At 34.1% G+C, this 19,973-nt stretch overlaps 5 protein-coding genes across 7 annotated transcripts; 3 read left to right on the top strand and 2 right to left on the bottom strand.

Annotated features, from left to right (window-relative positions):
* The first annotated feature begins 321 nt into the window (after window positions 1-321).
* On the top strand, window positions 322-4,631 carry SUV2 (protein dimerization). The gene is made up of 12 exons (XM_079006285.1): window positions 322-994; window positions 1,201-1,239; window positions 1,443-1,561; window positions 1,644-1,696; window positions 1,845-2,182; window positions 2,334-2,402; window positions 2,476-2,558; window positions 2,657-2,908; window positions 3,005-3,111; window positions 3,189-3,358; window positions 3,570-3,775; window positions 3,866-4,631. The coding sequence occupies exons 1-12, from the start codon at window positions 443-445 to the stop codon at window positions 4,170-4,172; spliced, it is 2,295 nt and encodes a 764-aa protein (XP_078862411.1). The 5' UTR covers window positions 322-442; the 3' UTR covers window positions 4,173-4,631.
* A 2,204-nt stretch (window positions 4,632-6,835) lies between these two features.
* Window positions 6,836-9,809, top strand: SCAMP5 (SCAMP family protein). Its single transcript, XM_079004305.1, has 12 exons — window positions 6,836-7,008; window positions 7,588-7,704; window positions 7,823-7,885; window positions 7,971-8,004; window positions 8,095-8,217; window positions 8,308-8,370; window positions 8,488-8,581; window positions 8,665-8,710; window positions 8,809-8,876; window positions 9,018-9,066; window positions 9,173-9,238; window positions 9,527-9,809. Exons 1-12 carry the CDS (start codon window positions 6,955-6,957, stop codon window positions 9,557-9,559), a joined length of 810 nt encoding a protein of 269 aa, XP_078860431.1. The 5' UTR covers window positions 6,836-6,954; the 3' UTR covers window positions 9,560-9,809.
* Window positions 9,810-11,322: 1,513 nt separating this feature from the next.
* Window positions 11,323-13,260, top strand: PRK (phosphoribulokinase). The gene is made up of 5 exons (XM_079004304.1): window positions 11,323-11,965; window positions 12,095-12,179; window positions 12,254-12,338; window positions 12,481-12,725; window positions 12,849-13,260. Exons 1-5 carry the CDS (start codon window positions 11,415-11,417, stop codon window positions 13,098-13,100), a joined length of 1,218 nt encoding a protein of 405 aa, XP_078860430.1. The 5' UTR covers window positions 11,323-11,414; the 3' UTR covers window positions 13,101-13,260.
* A 59-nt stretch (window positions 13,261-13,319) lies between these two features.
* LOC145056608 (protein BASIC PENTACYSTEINE7-like) lies at window positions 13,320-14,768 on the bottom strand. 3 transcript variants are annotated; one of them, XM_079004306.1, is made up of 2 exons: window positions 14,708-14,768; window positions 13,320-14,027 (listed from the first exon to the last, which is right to left on the bottom strand). In XM_079004306.1, exon 2 carries the CDS (start codon window positions 14,009-14,011, stop codon window positions 13,442-13,444), a length of 570 nt encoding a protein of 189 aa, XP_078860432.1. In that variant the 5' UTR covers window positions 14,012-14,027; window positions 14,708-14,768; the 3' UTR covers window positions 13,320-13,441. The 3 variants fall into 3 exon arrangements, with proteins under 3 accessions (XP_078860432.1, XP_078860434.1, XP_078860433.1); XM_079004308.1 differs by having other exon boundaries at window positions 14,715-14,752; XM_079004307.1 differs by having other exon boundaries at window positions 14,641-14,742.
* A 1,927-nt stretch (window positions 14,769-16,695) lies between these two features.
* Window positions 16,696-19,208, bottom strand: LOC145056612 (plastidal glycolate/glycerate translocator 1, chloroplastic). Its single transcript, XM_079004311.1, has 8 exons — window positions 18,844-19,208; window positions 18,444-18,759; window positions 18,090-18,351; window positions 17,867-17,982; window positions 17,662-17,771; window positions 17,397-17,574; window positions 17,171-17,300; window positions 16,696-17,025 (listed from the first exon to the last, which is right to left on the bottom strand). The coding sequence occupies exons 1-8, from the start codon at window positions 19,135-19,137 to the stop codon at window positions 16,872-16,874; spliced, it is 1,560 nt and encodes a 519-aa protein (XP_078860437.1). The 5' UTR covers window positions 19,138-19,208; the 3' UTR covers window positions 16,696-16,871.
* Window positions 19,209-19,973: the final 765 nt, after the last annotated feature.

Consider the following 19,973-nt stretch of genomic DNA (forward strand, 5'->3'; position numbering starts at 1 on the left):
TGAGGGGAGAGAAATGATTTTGGAGCTATATTTTCCTTCAAAATTTTCATCCAAAATTAGACGGATTTGAAAAGAAAGTGATGAAAGGAAAATTTTAAGTTTTATTTTTTTTCTCATAATTCGAGAACATAAAAACTTAAAAAATTTATTTTCATTTTCTTCGAACCCAAAAACATAAAATGATGAATATTTTTCTTTATCTCATTTTTTCTTTCTGTCAAAATTTTCCTTTATTTTCTTTTAAAGAATTAAAAAAAAAAAAAAACTCCTGGAACCAGGTAATCACTCGTGCACGATAGCAAAAAAGATTAATAGAAATAGAGTGAGTAGATCTTCCAAATTCTATACTATCTGTTCGTTTCCCCCCAAAAGCTTCCCCAATTACGATACGCTCTCATGAGAGTATAGTCTGCTTTCAAATCAATCACTCCTATCACCAACAATGGCGGGCGAGCATGATTTTGAAGAGTGGGATGAAGAATTCTTGAAAGAAGCTATCCAATCCACCGAAGCCGCCGTTTGTTCTTCTTCCTTAAACCCTATCCAACCGCCACCAAAGTTATTCCTGCCGCCTCCGCCACCCCATTATGCCCCTCACATCAGTTATTCTCCTCCTAGAGAGTTGTCTCAGAGAGTCAAAGAAGATAATCACAGAAACATTCCGGTTATGGGTTTCGATTGCCCAGTCTCGTTGAATGGAATCAATCGAGGTCTCGATACTGCGCCTTCGTTTCCTCATTCTTCTCGATTGCACGACGAGGAGAAATGTTCCAAACAGCTGGAAATCAATCATTTGAAGGTTTCTTCTCCTAGAGAGTTGTCTCAGAGAGTGAAAGAAGATAATCACAGAAACTTTCCAGTTAAGGGTTTCGATTGCCCAGTCTCGATGAACGGAATTAATCGAGGTCTCAACAGTGCGCCTCCGTTTCCTCATTCTTCTCTACTGCATGACGAGGATAAATGTTCCAAACAGCAGGAAATCAACCGGTTGAAGGTTTGAATCACACGCACACACTTGATTGTTTCTTTCATGTCAGTTTCACTCTAGTTTTGTGGATGAAGCATTACTGTATTACATACACCATTGTATGATGGAGCATTTATCAATGAAGTTGCTTGTGCAGAATCTTCATAACCTCCACCCTGGCTAGAGATACAATTACCAGTTTTAAGTATTTTTAATTAGCTGTTTTTTTGCAGGAAGAGTTGGGAAGAGTATCGAAGGTGCTTACTAACCTGGTATGTTCCGTTGTATTACTATCCACAAATTTGTATTAAAGGATGTGCTTTTAAGGGAAGTTAACTCATCACAGATTAATTAACAAACTTTCCAACATATAAAAAATTGAAATCATTTGGTAACACACCAGAAATAAAGCCTGCTCACGAGCCTTGTTAAGCATGATCTAGTAATGAACTAATGATTGTTGATTCACTTCCAGGAACAAGAGTGTTTGGAGCTCAGGAAAGATAGAGAAAAGAATGAGAAGCATCTTAGATCTGTACTTCCAGTAAATGGATCTAAAGATCCTGAAGCTTTATGTACAAATAAGTCAAATCTGTGAGTAATATTTTCCTTCAGCTGTGTTATAACTGTCTTCAAATAGGTCTTACATTGCTGTATGTCTGCTTTTATGTGGCAGGAAAAATAAAGATCCTTTTGAAGACCACACTATCATTCATCCGGGAACTAGAGGTACTCAGATCAAGTTATCATTTTAGCTCTATGGAATTGTTGCATTGAGGTTTTGTTGGAAATACACACAAAAACTGTAATTTGTAGAGTTTATAACGTGCTTTCAACTTTTATTGTTTTTTGGGTCTTAATTTGAATTTGTGATTAGGTGTAATACCCTGCAAGGCTGTGGGTGTTCAGACTGATGATCAAGAGTTGATGATAAAGAAGAGTTTATCAGTTACCAACCATTCAAGAAAGTTAGCAGACATTTGGGAACCAGGAAATGATCAACAACCAAGAAATAACCTCGTTTCCAAGTTGTTTGTGGCATGTGGAGCAGATCTACAGGTCTTATTTGGTTGCTTAGGTTTGAAAATTCCATCTAAAAAGACCACAACCAAAATGGAATCTTTTAATCATGATCTTTTAGACATGGCTCCAAACCACCGTATTCAGTCTGTTGAAGCTGCAAAAGTATCTCATCTCTACTTAACATTGACAAAGGTAGGTATTAACCATTAAGTTACATCGAAAGTGCCATTTTCTTTTATATTCTTTAGTGAAATATGAGCATGTCGTTAATTATTCTCACAAGTTCTGTAAATGTGAAATATGTTTCATTACTGATTATCTCTGATGATTGTCACCTGTGCAGATTAGTTATGATATAGGAAGATTGGACGATTTGTTAGAAGCATTGGTTACTCTTTGTCATGTTCAACATGTGAGTTTCATAATTTGATCACATTTGGTTTTAACTTTTATGTTGCTTAAAAACTTTTTTCTTTTTTCAACAGAAGACGATTGTTCACAGATCTCTTTGTGTGCTTCATGTGGTTTTGAAACACATTTTAGTTATGGAAAACAAAGGATGCAGCAGGTATGGGTGCAATCAAAACTTGTTCCTTTTTATTCTTTGTTGGTGATGTTCTTCGCCTTATGAACTTTGATTTGATCTCTCCAGTGTACTGTGCTCAGGGACAATGTCATTGTTAATGAAAAACATTCTGAAGTCAGACATCTGTTTCCTGATAATCCACATCATCCAGTCCTTTCAAGCTTGATAAATGCTAAGAAGGTTGGTGATTCTTCCTCATTCAAATGGTTTTCTTATTATCAAACGATGCATCAAATCATCATGACACATAGTGAAGAAGTTATAAGAGTGGAGGCTGTTTCTATAATGAATATTCTTCTTCTAAGAACCGATGCTTATAAAGAAAGAAAGATGTAAGTTTCATTTTCTGTCTCATGATTATTATTTTTTTGACCGTAGTACCCTTCTTCAAGTATTCTGTGTTATTTTATTTCTTCTTCTCAAGGTAGGTATGGAGAGGTGCCGGTCTTTGAAACTATTTCTCAGCTTTTAAGAAAGGAAGGTGGGGTTGCTGTGCAAAAGCAAACTGTGGATCTTCTTTACCTTCTGCTAAATTGTAATTTCACCTCTTTATCTCATTTTGATCCTAAAAGGATTTTCATGAAGTGACATAGTTGATGTTTTGTTGTAAAGGTCCAAGTTTAATGTTGATGTTCTGTTCATCTTGTAAAGAAGAGGGGACATCTTCTGACATTCCAACCACAAGTACCGAAACTGCCCCTGTATTTAAAGGGACAGGTGCTATACTAGAGGGTTTAGCTGATTGTCTAGCTTCCCGTGGAAATGGTGCACCAAAAACCTTGGTATGTTATGTTTTTTTTTAATCCCTGATGTTATTGGATATTTAGGTACTGTTTCTTATAACTTATTGGGCTTTTTTAGATAAAGTTTTGTATATGTAGGGATGTTTCTTTTTTAGACCAGATAAAGCGTATGAACATACGAGACTAAAATACCATTTTACCCTTATTCTGTCTAGTTTTTTTGGTTAAGCCATGAAGTTATTGTGTTCAGGTGTTGAAACTGCAACGGAATGCCATCATTGTGGTGGCTTTCTTGGCATCATCAGGGAGACGTGGGTTTGAATTTTTGTTGGGACGTGATCCTTGTAGTAGAAGAAGCAATTTTCTATTTTTGATTCTACAAATTTTGGCATCTGAAATTGATGTAGAAGAAGCATCCTCCTCCTCATCCAAGGCTTGTGATGATTTCAGAGAAAGGTAGAGTATTTATTATTACTTAAACAGAAGATATGTGAGAGTTTTGTTGTTGTAATATATTTATTTGTGGGGCTGGGGGTGGGGGTGCAGGACGTTGGTGATACGTGAGGCATTGATTCTTTTGAACAGAGTGGCATCAAATCCTCAATACTCGACACCCGTTTTGCGTCTTCTCACAAACAGAAGAGGAGACATGGCGTGCCTCACCATTGACATTGCTACCAGGTTATCCAGGAAACCCCTCAGTTCCTTGTGGCATCATCAAAAATCTCTCGACACTATTTCAAAGCAGATGAGGGAATCAGAGATTCCGGATTTAGCTCGCATTTTTAAAAGGAGAGTCTTTAGTTTCTTAGGGGATCCCCTTCCCTCTGCCTCCGCCTCCACCTCTCATTAGAAAAAAAAAACTTGCCCCAAATCGCACACTTTTTTGGAAACCAGTTTTGTGTCTTTACAGTGTTGTAAGTCTTTTTTTTTTTTTTTTTTTTTTTTTTTTTTTTTTTTGTATCTAGATTTTAGATCCAGGCAGGCAGGCAGGGCGTGTTGTATATATTATGGGTGAAAGCTTGCAAGTCAAGCAGTGTGTCTCTTGAGCTCTTTTTCAGATTTCACTTTTTATTTTTCATGTTTTTGTTTGGTTTCTTCATTTTGGTTGAGATTGTTAGGACAAAGTTTTCTAGGATTATTTTGACAACTGCAATTTGAATAGATGAATGACCGAGAGCCTGTATGTCTGTCTTTGACTTCCCCCATTAAAGAATAAAATGGGTGAGAGGTGAGACAAAAACAATGCACATTTTGTTAGTATTGGCTATTGTCTATTGACATTGACAATCACATATATCATTCATTTCAATCCTAATTTAGTTCACCTTCAACTTGGTGCAGGCATAGTCTGTCTTGTTTCCTTATTTCTGGAGCACTACATTCGTAGTTAATGATTTCATCCTATTTATGAATTAACTAACTTAATAGATCATGATTTTACACATCTGTTAAAGGATCATAGTTTGACCAACTTGAATTTTTTAACATACATCCTCCACCCTCGCTATTCTATTCATGAATTACATCCTTCGTCCAAACCTGGACTTCAACTCTCAGCTTATTGTTAGATGAATACTTTCCAATAACCTGCTACCTCTCTAATGACATGTCACTTGTTAGAAAACTACTTACTATTTAGAACATTGTATGTTATACAACAGATTCACTTAAGAATATGAAACAAAACTTTTGGGAACTTAATGCATAAAACATGAATTCCCTTATAAACTACTACTCTAGCTTTTTAAACCTTGGCCATTATGAAATTACAATCAAATTTGTATTAAGACACATTTGTCGTCATCCCTATTTTATTATACAAAATAATTCATGCATTTTACAAATTGACGTAAAACGAATCATGTTTAAAAAACTGGTATGGATATTATTATGAGAAATTAAATATCATCCTATTTTTCTTCCTTTCTATCTATTTGAAATGATGACAAGTGTTCAAACATATAATTAATTTTTTTAAAATATGACAATTTTCACTATTTCATATGGATAGGAAAGATAAATAAGACGAAAAGATAGGAGGATATTTAATTTCTCTATTGTTATTATTAATATAAAAATATAGTTCAATATCACCATCATTCTTTAATGGGCATATTGTGTATATCATGATGCTTTATATGCTCAAAATTAATGTTTATCTTTTGGAAAGCAGAAGAAAGAGAGTATAAATCTAAAGAATCAACAAACAATAAACGTGGATCAAGTAACCAAAGTCGATTTAAAGAAATGATGGTGATGGATGGACACAAAAGGCAAAGTTGAGGACATGTGACAAAAGTCATATTTAATTTCACTTAGATATGGCTTTTTGTAACAACCATTTTGCTAGTGATAATTATCTAAGGATTTCATTATTTAAAGGTTAGCTAAAAATATGGTACAAACGTAAAAAATGTATGTAAAAAAAACTACCTAGCTATTTCGAAAAGTGATGGTTAATTAAACGGATTAACAAACACTCATGATCAAAACACCATCGCGAGAGTGTGCACCATTTGTGAGGCCGTTCATCATTCGCGTTGCTGAATGTTCTCTTAGGGATACTTCAATTTAGATGATAATATATCCTAAAAAGCCTAAAACCACAATAACAATAATGACACAAAAAGGTAAAAACAAAATATTCAGGTATGTTTGTTAGGTAGGCTGTGAGACAATTTTACTTGTTAAATTGACTAAAAAACGAAGCATCATTGTTTACTTGGTGGGCAACTGGAGCACATCGTCAACCGATCATCCATATGTGCAAAAAAATAAATCCGTAGAAAGAAAGTTTTAATAAGTCAAACAAAATATGATAGTTTATCAAATACAAAAACTGGGTGAGTTACTAAATCGAAAAAAAAAGAATTGTAATATATTTTTTTTTTCTATTTTATCCTACTATAAATGAACAATTATTTTTAAATATATTTTTAATGCTGGTATTCAATTTGTTTATGATAAAAACTAGTTTATAACCCGTGGTTCCCACGGTTACAAAATTAGTTAAACTTTTATAGCTAGAACTCAAAATTATTAATAAATTATTTTCAATAAAGTATTAATTAACATATATATTTTTGGTTATATAAAATTATAATCGTTAATTTAAATAAATATGTGAAATTATATCACCTTATAATTTGTATTAATTTTATTTTAATTTTTATTCTAATGTTATTAATTTAATTTAATTAGAGTGAGAAATTTAAAATTTAAAATTTAAAATTAATAATTAATAGATTGATAAATGACATTTATTAATTAGGAAATCTAATAGGGTGACATATGACAAAAGTATAATAAAATATGTATTAATTAGGAGACCTAATAGGATGAGGTATATCAAAAAAAGATTAAAACCATTTTTAAAATAGGAGATTCGAAATCGGTAGAAAATCCGGATTGAATTTTGAAAGACAAGAACAAGTTAAAACGAAATATTTGAAAACTCAAGGGGCCAAAAATCGAAATATTGGCACATCCCGCTTTATGCACCGATAAACAAACGCGATATTCATACGCACACAGTAACAGAGTGAGAGACGAAGTAACAAACCACTCTTTACGGAATTTATTTCTGCAAAGAATTTGGGTGCAATTTTTACAGAAGAAGTTAAAATTCAGCCATGAATCGCCGCGAAGATCCGAATCCTTTTGATGAAGAAGTCAATCCATTTTCGGTAACCTCTACTCTAGATCTGCCTACTTTTTAGCTCTTAGATTGGGTTTTCAGTTGTTTTTTGGTGTAATTAAACGTTTTTTTTCCCTATGTAACATTAATGTGTGCATATTCTTAGCATTTTGGGATGTGCATGTTGTTTTGTGGTAATTCGAGTATTTATTTTGTCGTAGATCTGAGGTGTAATTGATTATGGAAATTTAATCAATTATGTGTAGCATATAATGCATTTCTAAAAAAAAATTCAGAAATGAGTCCAGAAAGGTTTGATTTTATAGGGGATTAATTGGCGCATTAATGCCACATTGCAGGCCGGATATGGCTGTGCTTTTTATATTAGCGTGTACACACACATAGATTACAGATATATGTGTGGAATCAAATTAATAAAAAAAGAAGTTCCTCATTTCTCATAATATACTCAATTATAATAAACAAAATTGTTTTCTCTATCGAAAAGCAAATTCAAACTTATGACCTCCATCATATAATATTGAATGTTGTAAGGGTGTATTCGTTTAAAGGACCAAACTCCACCCCCTTTTATTTATGGATCATTAAATTTATGACCTGATTGCAGAATGGGGATGCTGCTGCTCCTGGTTCAAAATCCCGTGTTCCTCAGATGGTTGCTAGTAGTCTTGGTTTTGGTCAAAAGCATGATGCAACTGTTGATATACCCTTGGATTCAATGAATGTAATAATAAATTTATATCATGAATCATCTTACATTACTTCCTTTTAGTTTGATCTTTTAAGTCTCTGTTGGGAATGGGATGCATTGCTTATTTGCTTAATGTGTCATCATGTTCCAGGATCCAAAGAAAAAAGAGAGAGAACTTTCAAACTGGGAAGCCGACTTAAAGAGAAAGGAAAAGGTTGGTTTTACACTTGTTTTGCTAATATTTATTCAATATGTAGGCATTTGAGAATTCTTTCAAGTTACTTATTAGCATGTTACAGGACATCAAACGAAGAGAAGAAGTTGTTGCTGGTGGTGAGTATTGTTGGTTATTGTATTTTTTTTTTTTTTTTTATTGTTGCACTGTTGTAAACATTACTCTCATTAATTTACATGTGGAAACAGCTGCTATCCCCACGGATGATAGAAACTGGCCTCCATTTTTTCCAATAATCCATCATGATATAGCCAATGAGATACCAGTTCATGCTCAAAAGTTGCAGTATTTGGCTTTTGCAAGTTGGTTAGGTACGAATTAAGATTTTTACTGCTTATCATTTATTCTAATTTATTTACAAAAGCGAATGCACTAAAATAATGTTTTATTTTGGTATGCAGGTCTAGTTCTGTGTCTTGTATTTAACATGATAGCAGTGATTGTCTGTTGGATTAAAGGCGGTGGTAAGTTACTTTATAGTTTTTACTTTTTATTTTTTATGCAGCAGATTAAACTTATATGAAATCATAAGGCATTGTATGTGAAGTTGAAAATTTTATTGGTTTCCATTTACATTACAGGTGTGAAGATATTTTTCCTTGCAGTAATCTATGCACTTCTTGGAGTACCCCTTTCGTATGTATTATGGTACAGGCCTCTGTATCGTGCGATGAGGTATATATATTTTTTTACCTTTCCCCGTAAAAAGTAAAAAGTAAAATTATGAATAAGACTGAAGTTGGTTTGTTGATTTACAGGACTGACAGTGCTTTGAAATTCAGTTGGTTTTTCTTGTTTTACTTGGTGAGGAAGCATGTCAAGATTATTACTTTAGTGTATGTGTATGTTGATTTCAAATAAAATTTAACTTTATTTGAATCCATTGTTTTGCATGCATGCAGATCCATCTTGGGTTTTGTATATTTGCTGCTATTGCTCCTCCAATAGTCTTTGAGGGGAGGTCATTGACGTAAGTTCTGTTTCTTAACTTCAAACCCCATACACACACACACACACCATATGCTTATAATTTCTTTCTTTCTTTTTGGCTTCTAAAAGTGTATGTAATTATACATTTACATTTTTTGGTGTATTTGTTTTTAATCACCAGGGGAATCCTAGCTGCAATTGATGTCTTTTCTGACCATGCATTAGTAGGGGTAAGTCCTAAATCAACATACATACATAATAAATACAAAGTGCCAAAGGAAACAATAATTTAAAAACCAAGTTGTGGAATTAGATTATTTTGTGTTGTTGTTGCAGATCTTCTATCTGGTAGGATTTGGATTATTTTGTGTAGAATCACTGCTAAGCTTCTGGGTACTTCAGGTTAGATACTCATTCTAGTAATTTTCAGCTTTTCTGTTAAATGCATATTTATTTATTTATTTATGCAACCATGTTCCATTTTTCACCGCTTTGTGCAACAAAAATGAACTACTTGTTAGTTGTTACCTATTCATGCAGTAATTTTTTAGCAAACTAAATAGGTGAGGTTTTTGGAACACCTTAAACATGGTTGCATAGTTGGAGTCAAAAACCATTTTATTGCATTAATTGGTAAAAGTAAAATGTATTTGTGGTGATGCTTTTTTGTTTGGTTTATGGTTTATACAGAAAGTTTACATATATTTCCGTGGCAACAAGTGAGCATCTGAGCCCGTTTTGTACCTATCCTATATCCAACATTCTTGTGTGCGTCCACTTCCAACTTCCAAGAAGCAAGCATGATTTATGATACTACTACTAGTATATGATGATGTATAATTGATTGATTATATTTTATATATAGAAACATAACATAATAACATAAAACATATATATGTATACTCTCTCTCCCAGCTACCTTTTGACTTTTGTTTTTATAGGCGTCTTATACACAAGTCATAAGTTAAGTATATATACCTCTTTCACTTGCTTATTCAGTTTTCAGCAAAGCGACCAATACACTGTTCCTCAACTCAACTATCTATTTTTACAATGACATAAAATCCTCAACTATATCCAAATTTTCATTTTTGGTATTATGATCAGCATTAACAATTTTAATATTGTTACTAATATTGATTATATAATGTTACAATTCATTTTGAGGATTCTATTTTTCAAAACATCTATTTTTGGATTTATGGATCAACACATACACAGTATCATATAAGAAACCAAGTTTGATGACCTTTAACCCGCTAGGAATAATTTTAAAATGATGTTTTTTTTTTTTTTAAATGCTGACATGTAAATAATGCCTAATGATAAAGTTGAATGTCTTACTAAATATATCAAAACCCAGTAGGCTTCATGTCCATCTTCATATTTATTAGCTTTTCAACACAATGCAAGTATGATATAAAGACTTATAATTATTTGGGTTGTCAAGGAAATTGAACCGAACTTTGGGATGGAATTAGATGAAATTTGTGATTGATGACTATGTATGCATGCATGTTTGAGGTGATCATGGACCAACGTTTCAAACCATTGTAACCTTCTATACCACATGCAAGACATGTGGATTGTTTAAGATCAGATCAGATTTACCTTTCCAAAAAAAAAAAAAAACTAAGGTTGACGATTAAAGAACCACATTTATTTTAATCTTTTAAAATTATTGACTTTTGCACCAACTAAGGATTCTATTCTGAAACATAATTTATTAATTTTAATATAATGACATTTAGAAACACAACCACAACAAACATATAGCAGCCAAGAAGGTACTCCCTAGATTTCTTGAGTTTTAAGTTTTCAGTCATTATTTGATCCAAACATTATGAGATGCCGAATTTGGTGTTCATCCAAATACATTGACATACACCATTGCAAATTTACACGGAACTTAAGAAATATCATTTTTATGAAACAATGTTGACCAAATTAAGTCAAGTCAGAGGAAATTCCGTAGACTCTTCTTTCTTGTACATATAGCTTTTAAGCTTGTACACTAGTATACTTGATAACATAATTAATGCGTAGTACGCATTTATGAAACTGGTTTGAAATGGCAAAAAGGAAATGGAATTTTTGCAAAAATAGCCCAAAGGTTAAGTTGGTTGGCAAAATAACAACCCCAGGCTCAATAATACCCTCATCCTCAATCAACCAATACCTTGATGCCACATGTCATGCCAAATATCCAAACTGTATCAAATAACAACCAAGCTTCTCCATGCCTATTGTTATCACAAACGCCATCACCTCATCTCATCTTCAACACCCAATCTTTTCCTATTTTTATTTTATTTTTCTCATAACTTTTTTTTTTTACCTTCTGAAATGACAAAAATACCCTCAAATATTCAAAGACACCCCCATCAGAGAGATGCACCCTCTGAAACACAAGTTGTACAATGCTTTATCCAGATTGGAATTGCTTGATTCATTTTGTATCTCACAAAAACTATCACTTGAAAGAAAACGAGCATAAAGCCAATTAGAGTGACACATTAAGAACCTATTTCTTTCTCTCTCTTTCAACTCCTGAGAAACTTAAAGAAAGAGAGAAAAAATGGCAGTGTCGACTGTAGTCTACACAGTCCAATCCTTGAACTCAACATGCTCATCAATCTCAACACCCACCACTAAAACCCACTTGGGAATCCAACAAAGACAAGTGTTGTTCTATGGTAAAAAGACACACAGGGGCAGAATGAGAAGTGGTGAGATAAGATGTTCAGGGGACACAATCGTAATTGGACTAGCAGCAGACTCAGGGTGTGGGAAAAGTACCTTCATGAGAAGGTTGACCAGTGTGTTTGGAGGTGCAGCAGAGCCACCAAAGGGAGGGAATCCTGATTCCAACACACTGATAAGTGACACAACGACAGTGATATGTTTGGATGATTATCATTCATTGGATAGAACAGGGAGGAAAGTGGAAGGGGTTACAGCATTGGATCCAAGAGCCAATAATTTTGATCTTATGTATGAACAGGTTAAGGCTCTTAAAGATGGTATCGCTGTTGATAAGCCTATTTATAACCATGTCAGTGGTCTTTTGGATCCCCCAGAGCTCATCAAGCCCCCTAAGATCCTTGTAATTGAAGGCCTTCATCCAATGTAAGTATTATGCAACTCTTTAACCACTTTACACATACATGACGGATGTTCAAATCTTTAGTTATTCATTATTATTTGTTTGGATACATGATCTGTTTTTTTTCTATTATTATATATAAATATGTGTAGGTATGATCAGAGAGTACGAGACCTCTTGGACTTCAGTATCTACTTGGACATCAGTGATGATGTTAAATTTGCCTGGAAAATTCAGGTATATTGTCATTCGTCAAATTACAGTTGTATCCTTGTATTTGTTTTATTTACCATAGATCTTTTAAAATGTAGAGGGACATGGCAGAGAGAGGACACAGCCTTGAAAGTATTAAAGCTAGTATTGAGGCTAGAAAGCCAGATTTTGATGCTTATATCGGTAAATATCATTCAGTTTCTTTACCTATTCAGTTATCTTGTACTTGTTGGTTCAAAAGTTGTAAAATTTCTTCAACTTAAAAGCAATTGTCTTTCTAGCATGTAATATGAAAAGCGTATTCTGAACATGAAAAATGGTGCAGACCCACAGAAGCAATATGCAGATGCGGTTATAGAAGTGTTGCCTACACAGCTGATCCCGGATGACAATGAAGGGAAGGTGTTGAGAGTGAAGCTGATAATGAAAGAGGGAGTGAAATACTTCAATCCTGTTTACTTATTTGATGAAGGATCCACCATCTCATGGATCCCATGTGGAAGGAAGCTCACCTGTTCTTACCCTGGTATCAAATTCGCCTATGGCCCTGATTCTTACTTTGACAATGAGGTAAAATAAAAAAGTTCACAATTCACATCATCTTTTAGTAGTTTTAATTTTAATATTATGTCCATGAGTGCTTATGAATAAATGGATGATTTTTTTTTTTTTTTTTTACCTTTTATGTTGCAGGTGTCTGTGTTGGAGATGGATGGGCAATTTGACAGACTGGATGAGCTGATCTATGTTGAGAGCCATTTGAGCAACATCTCCACCAAATTCTATGGAGAAATCACCCAACAAATGTTGAAGCATTCAGACTTCCCAGGAAGCAACAATGGCACTGGTTTATTCCAAACCATTGTTGGTTTGAAAATTCGTGATCTTTTTGAACAACTCACAGCTGCCAAGGCCTCAGCTCCATTGGAAGCTACAAAAGCTTAAAGTAAAACAAACAAAACAACAAAAATCCTAAAACCTCTGTTTTCATGTAAAATTATTCCCCATTCCCATATGTGTATTTAGTTCCCTTCCTCTGTGCTATGGATATCTGTAATATAGAGAATCAAATTCTTGAATGAAATATTGAGATGATCACACACCATCTACTCTTATCATCAAGATAATTAGTTATTACCAAACCAAGTAAGAATAAAAACCATATTGGACATACCAACAAAAGTCTGAAGCATATTTGATATTATTATTAGTACTTTTATTCACAACTAGATTTTCCCAACATCTAAGATTCATTCTAGACTAAGTTACATAGATATTATATAATATTACTTGATTGTAACAAAGTTGTTAGTGCCATGTTTGGCCCAATGTGGTTTCAAGTCAACTGGATGAGAAAGATCTTGACCTTCACTTGCAAGCTTACAAAGTAGCTTCCGATATGCACCATGGCTCATTTTTCTTCCACCCACACGTGCCCCTGGCCTCCATGGACTCATTGGAAGGGGGAAAACCGATATCTTAGAGTTACAACAAGAAGATTGCCACCCGTTAACCCCACATTTGTGGCATTGTCTAGGAACACCTGTGCAAGAACATATAGGAGGAGGTACCTTTGAAAAGTCAATTTTGGAATCATCAAAACTAGCATCCAGATTCTTTCTCTCCACATTTGGTTTTAGAATGGTTTTTTTCTTGGACTTTTTAGAAATTGAACAAGACTTGGTCTTGTTCTTGGGAGAAAGTTTGTTTTTCTTGTTGGTGTGTGGTTCAGTAACACTTATGGGAGCAACACAACGGATGGGGACAGCTTCAGTGTAAGTTACTTGAGAGTGATTTGAGCTTGAAAAGCAGGGAAATTGTGAAAAAGAAGGTCCATCATCATTGGTTTCAGACATTACAGCTCCTCAAAATCTGATTAAGCAATCAATATTGACATTAGCTACATATGAAAGAATAATCAAACAGATGAGGTGAACGATAGTAATGTAGTCTTATGATTAAGCAATCAATATTGACATTAAGTGTCTTGTCTTCACGGATTATCCCAAATTAAATTTCTTGCTAACCCAGGCTTAGGGGAGAGAGTGAACATTCACTATCCTTGAGAAATCCAGATTATTGATTATCATTTCCTATTCAATCTAACACATGAAACTTGGGGCACATTTTGCAGGAGATTTTTCTATTCTTATTACTTCAAAGTAGTAATCAAAATTAAGACGAATTTAAGTTGTTTTTTAGATGATAAACCTGTAACAATATTACTTGAAAATTGACATAGAAATTCCCATTACAATTTAACTTGATACGGAATTGGTGATTATTCCGCAGTAAAAGTCATGATATTGTTGCATTTGGAATTTAGTAGGCGAGGTTCGTCTGAAATGAAACATCAAAATATAACGCTTATCGAGGAACCGAGGGAAGATTGTTGTCCGTGGCTAGATAACATATAAACTAAACAAAAATGAATCATCGGATTATGAGAAAACAAGATTTAAATGATAACATTGAAGATATATACACTTATACTGTAGCAAGTAATGCGGAAGAGATGGTAGGCAGAGGAGTAACGACGAGGAAGAACTTACGCCTTACAGGGAAGAAAGTGAGAGTGAAGGCAGAGGCACAGAGGCAGTCGGTGGGTAAAAGTGCGTGGGTAGGTGTTTATTTATATAAAAATAAAATATAAAATTACATAAATAAGTTTATATAAATTTTTTATTTTGACAGTGTATTTTTTTTATCTTAATTTACGTGACTAAATTTATAATTTTTTTGTAAATTTAATTAAGGTGTTTTTTTTTCAATTGCTGATTAGGCAAAAAGATAACGTGATTTCACATAGGATACAAGTAGGTAACATTTGAGTTAAATTGAACCTTACATAAATATGTATTCATTTTCTCTTATTGTTATTTTTTTTCTTCTTTCATAGCATCATGATTTTGTGCAATGACTTTCCATGTTGCACGCAAAACAATGAATGTTTCTTTTAGGAGATGTTAATGCGGACAACTTTCCACCATTCTAGGATAATGAACCATTTAAACGCCTTTAGAAAGTCATTGCACAAAATCATAATGCTATGAGAGAAGAAAAGAAGAAATAAGAGAAAGTGAGTACATATTTATGTAAATGTTCAATTTAACAAAAATGTTTGTCAACTAGAACCATATATGGAAGTCATTAACTTTTTGCCTAATTAGCAAGTGAAAAACATGAAACACATGAAACAAACCGATAAATTAGTTAATAAACCATTTGATCACCCTAGTGGAATTCAATTGGGAAAACGAACCATTTGAGCACCCTTGAGAAGCCACTACATAAAATCGTGATGCTATGAGAGAAGAAAAGAAGAAGAAATAAGAGAAAGTAAGTACATATTTACATAGGGGTTCAATTTAATGCAAATGTTTGCCAACTAGAATCATATGTGGAAGTAACATCAACTTTTTGCCTAATTAGTAAGTGAAACACGTGAAACAAACTGATCAATTTGTTAAATTGGCACCAAAGTTGTAAATTTAGTGACTTGATTGAGAAAAAAAAAACATTGTCAAAATTGAAATTTTATGAAAACTTAGTGTTTTTTATGCAATTTGCCTAAAATAAAAGTTCAAGGAGAGCGGATGGATTGATATCTGTCATTTGGTGGCCTACTGGGTCCGAATGAATTGTTGAGAGGACGGCTCCAATCTTGACAAGAGGCGATTATTCGAGTTTTTCTCCGACCAATATGATCTATCTTAAATTCAAATGCACATCAGTCCCATACCTAATTTTGGGCGACTCCAAGGCTCCAAGCTTAGGATTTGCCCAAATTGAAATTGGAATTGAGTTATTTAGATAATATGATTTCTCATACACACACGTCAATTATGAAGCAAGTGCATGTGACCACATTTATTGGCCCGCATCAATGTATGTGCTCTTGGCGATGTTACCTGCATCCGGATAAAGGGCACACCAAACAAAACAAGTCCGGTTGTAAACAATAACAGACTTAACATATTATTCATGACTACCAAATAACACTACATATTGTTCATGACTCTACCAAATAACACTTTAGTACAAGTGTTTATGGATATATATATGTGTGAGTAAGTTTGTTAGAAACTAGGGTATGGTCATCATGTTATATAATTGAGGAATTGCAATGGGATATGCAACCAATTCAAGGAATATTTATGTTCTCCTCATCAACCGTAACCTCCCTCCTCTATGTACATGCCATTTATGTAAACCAAGATGTGTTATTTATGAAAACTATGTACATGCCATTTATGTTTTTTAATGCTTAACAAGTTGTTATGGTCATTATATGTATTTTATACTTGGAAAGGTTATGAGTTTTTAAAGGAAATGGTATTACATATATCATGTGTCAAGGTGGATTTCAAGAGTGACTCATGCAGCATTGATACTAAAAGTTGAAAGGTAAATTGCAATATCTCTAATTCTCAAACTTGAACCTAAGTCCTCGTTTATAGATTCTCCCCCTTGTTAACGTTAGTCAAGCACACATGAACTTATTATTGGCCTTAAACCAAAACCATTATGTAAAAACAAAGACAGGAAATGTTACCATTGATCTCATTTACTTGGAATGCAATACATCCAACACATTTACACAGAAGCAATAAATATACAAGGGAAAGATTCAGTGATCATTGATCAACAAACAATAGATAGGAGTAGCGTAGGAGTGATTCTTTTCAGCCAACATTAACAATTAACAATTAACAATTAACAATTAACAATAGCAAGCAAGCTCTGTCTGACAGCTGGAACTGAGCAAACCAGGGAGCCAAAAATGCCTGTTAGACCATATGCTATGGCACAAAATGGCAGAGCCTCCGGTTCTTTTGCTGATAATGCTGCTGTTCCCAGTCCATGTGCACTGCAACAATTGATGTAAATTACAAATTAGGTCCAAAAACTTTATACATTTGGGAATGTGTCTCATTGGCATGCATTGGACACTGGGACTAATGTAAGTGGGACCAGAAAGACGTAAATGCCCTCATCCTCATCATTGAAAATACCTAGATGCAGTTGCAATTCCTCGGGCAATAGGGTCATCAAATTTAAGTTTATCCAGCACTGCTTGTACAAAGTTGGCTCCAATAAGACCAGTCACAACAACAGCAGCAGCAGTTAATGATGAATTGGCCCCTACGAATATAAAAACAGATGATATTAATTTTAGTGATGAGATAACCAAAAGAAAGAGAGAGAATATGTTTAAATAATAATAAAAAAGAAACTAACCTTCAAAAAGGGAGACAATGCTGAGAGCAAGTGCAACAGTTATACATCTAGGTAGGATTGATATGGTGAGAGTTGGTTCTAAACCAACAAGTCTTCCTAGAAGTGCTGTTGAATACAAAGAGAACAAAGTTGCTATGCTGATAGATGTGAAGATTTCGGCTGCATGTCGTTTAACAAGCTGTCAACATAGAAATACAGTGGATAATGTATTATTATATATATTATATACATCTAATTAAATATAATGATTATCTACTTATCTTACCTTTCTTTGCTTGAACATTGAGAACGCAAAGGAGAGGATAACTGATCCCAAAAACCCCATTAAGATGTCACCAGCTCCAGGATTAGATGACACTTTTGTAAGGTAATATCCTTCACAAGTTAACAGAAACGATTTCACATAAAGCAAAGATAAGAATATACTTTCCAAATGCCAATTTCAAACAAGATTGAATAAGAACATGTACCAAGAATTGGATAAAGTCCAGACTTGGAAAAATATCCAAAAGCAAAAGCTGCAAGATCTGCTGCTAATGCACAACAGATGATTGGGTGAAAAACCTTCTTCAGACCAGATGGTAACCTTAGATCACCAAAAAAAAGGAACAATCAAGATTCAAGAAGAAGAAGAAGAAACCCATAAAGCCTTTCAAAGATTTAAGCTCAAGGAAAAGGATTTTTAATTTTTACCCAGTGCCAACCATGTATCCTAAAACAGTTGATCCTAACAAGAATGGCAAACATGTTCTAGCATTTGTTCCAAGTAATTCAGGGTACTTGAGGGCTGCAGCAAATGATGCAACAGAAATCACACTCCAAGCAGCTACCTCCAGTGTGGAAAAAGCTGAAGGTTTTGCCATAGGTTCTGCAGGAACCATTTCCGTTTTCACCATTTTTCTAACAGCTATAGCTGTATATCCTGCAACAGCAAGTGAAGCCAGCCACCCTCCAACTGTATCGTGTATGCAACAAAGTTGAAGATAAAGTGATGAAGTTACACATGGACCAATCTTTAAAGAAGCAAAAAGGAAAACATTGAGATACCTAAAATGAAGCAGATTTTGACTCCTGAAGCTGCGGGGATGTCTTGAATAGCTAGAGGCAAAACTACCAAAGATGGGACATAAAACAGAGGCAGCCATCTTTGGATAAACAAGAGTGCAGGTTCAAAGAAGTTCTCCAGACCCTTAGCAGCTGCTGGAATAGTAACATCGAGAATCACAAGAACAGTGAATATACAGAACATCCCGAAAAGAGCACTTGGGAACTTAATAGCAGCGGCGACGAAAGCTTGTTTCAAGTATTTATCTGTTGCCAGTATGATCCCAAGTGAAACAACCAAATGCACTACTCCCAATGCCTAGAAAATAGGAACACCCATTTAACAAAATCATTTGGAACAGAAAAACTCAAAAGTAGTATTCACCGAGAGATTTGTACATACAGTTTGGAGTAAATTGGAGGTAATGCTGCTATCTGAGCCTGCGGATTTCAGCGAAACGATTCGATTAGACCTAGTTCTTTGAGTACCCGGTTGCAAAAACTTGTATTGAGATCCGTGAGCTGTAATTGGAGAAGAAATTTGGGCATTTCTAAAAGCCTTGAGCGACGTATTTCTTGGGTTTTCTTTGTGTGGAGGTTTTGAAGAAATGGGACATGGTCCAGCGGAGAATATCTTTGATCGTTGATAGTAGTTCTTGGGGAGATAGTTCCAGGAAACAGAGGGGGTGGCAGCCATTGATAAATTGATGATAGATCGAGAGAGTGAAGACGAGTATGAGAAAACATTTCGGATGTGGGGTGGGAAAAGAATCGTGTGGATGTGAGAAGATTCGATGGAGATGATTAGATGAAGACGATGAAGACCTTTTGGAAGTCAGCATGCCTGTGAGTTGTTGTGAATGTAGCAAAAGTCAAATAATTAAGCTTGTTTGGGCCAATTTAATATACTGTTAATTTTAAAAACATCATATTTGGCCCAGCCCAATAGAGTGTCCTAAACTAACTTGTAAATTCCATATTTGATAAATATGAATCGAGTTAAGTATCAAGACAACCCTTAAGTAAATTCATTAAGCTCGCGAAAGCAAGAAAGTTTGTTCGGGCCATCTTAAATAGGTGCTTAACAAGTGCTTTGCATGCTCACTCATATAATAAGAGCATTTACATACAGGGCGATGCCAAATTTTTTTTTTAGGGTGTTCCTCGTAAATTAGTTAGAAAACATACACACCACAAACACACACACACACACACATATATATATATATATATATATATATATATATATATATATATATATATAGAGAGAGAGAGAGAGAGAGAGAGAGAGCCACTCCGTTGATTATGAAGGCTTGTACGAAAACTAAAAATTGGTCCCCTTAAATACAATTTTATTTTATATAACTAAAATATGAGAAAACTTAAAAAGTAAATAAATTAATTAAAATAAGAAAAGTAAAATTTTGTATAAATTGAGGGGCAAAAACAGAAAGTATAAATTTTTAAAGCTGATTTGTTAAAGAATTAGAAGATGGGTTAAATTGTGAAAATAAAAGTATAAATAAGTGGCTA

This window comes from Lactuca serriola, chromosome 6 (assembly GCF_051521515.1).
Source record: "Lactuca serriola cultivar US96UC23 chromosome 6, Lser_US96UC23_V15, whole genome shotgun sequence".
NCBI lineage: Eukaryota > Viridiplantae > Streptophyta > Magnoliopsida > Asterales > Asteraceae > Lactuca > Lactuca serriola.

What these genes read in the sequence shown, in the direction of transcription:
- SCAMP5 (XM_079004305.1), top strand. Translation starts at nt 6,955, where the DNA reads ATGAATCGCCGCGAAGATCCGAATCCTTTTGATGAAGAAGTCAATCCA. An exon ending in GGCTTTTGCAAGTTGGTTAG is followed by an intron (nt 8,218 to 8,307) that starts GTACGAATTAAG and finishes TTTGGTATGCAG; the next exon opens with GTCTAGTTCTGTGTCTTGTA. An exon ending in CTGACCATGCATTAGTAGGG is followed by an intron (nt 9,067 to 9,172) that starts GTAAGTCCTAAA and finishes TTGTTGTTGCAG; the next exon opens with ATCTTCTATCTGGTAGGATT.
- LOC145056608 (XM_079004306.1), bottom strand. Translation starts at nt 14,011, where the DNA reads ATGTCTGAAACCAATGATGATGGACCTTCTTTTTCACAATTTCCCTGC.
- LOC145056612 (XM_079004311.1), bottom strand. Translation starts at nt 19,137, where the DNA reads ATGGCTGCCACCCCCTCTGTTTCCTGGAACTATCTCCCCAAGAACTAC. An exon ending in CAAAATCTGCTTCATTTTAG is followed by an intron (nt 18,352 to 18,443) that starts GTATCTCAATGT and finishes TACACGATACAG; the next exon opens with TTGGAGGGTGGCTGGCTTCA. An exon ending in GGAATTGCAACTGCATCTAG is followed by an intron (nt 17,026 to 17,170) that starts GTATTTTCAATG and finishes CAATTGTTGCAG; the next exon opens with TGCACATGGACTGGGAACAG.
- SUV2 (XM_079006285.1), top strand. Translation starts at nt 443, where the DNA reads ATGGCGGGCGAGCATGATTTTGAAGAGTGGGATGAAGAATTCTTGAAA. An exon ending in TGTACAAATAAGTCAAATCT is followed by an intron (nt 1,562 to 1,643) that starts GTGAGTAATATT and finishes TTTATGTGGCAG; the next exon opens with GAAAAATAAAGATCCTTTTG. An exon ending in ATGGTGCACCAAAAACCTTG is followed by an intron (nt 3,359 to 3,569) that starts GTATGTTATGTT and finishes TATTGTGTTCAG; the next exon opens with GTGTTGAAACTGCAACGGAA.
- PRK (XM_079004304.1), top strand. Translation starts at nt 11,415, where the DNA reads ATGGCAGTGTCGACTGTAGTCTACACAGTCCAATCCTTGAACTCAACA. An exon ending in AATTTGCCTGGAAAATTCAG is followed by an intron (nt 12,180 to 12,253) that starts GTATATTGTCAT and finishes TTTAAAATGTAG; the next exon opens with AGGGACATGGCAGAGAGAGG. An exon ending in ATTCTTACTTTGACAATGAG is followed by an intron (nt 12,726 to 12,848) that starts GTAAAATAAAAA and finishes TTTATGTTGCAG; the next exon opens with GTGTCTGTGTTGGAGATGGA.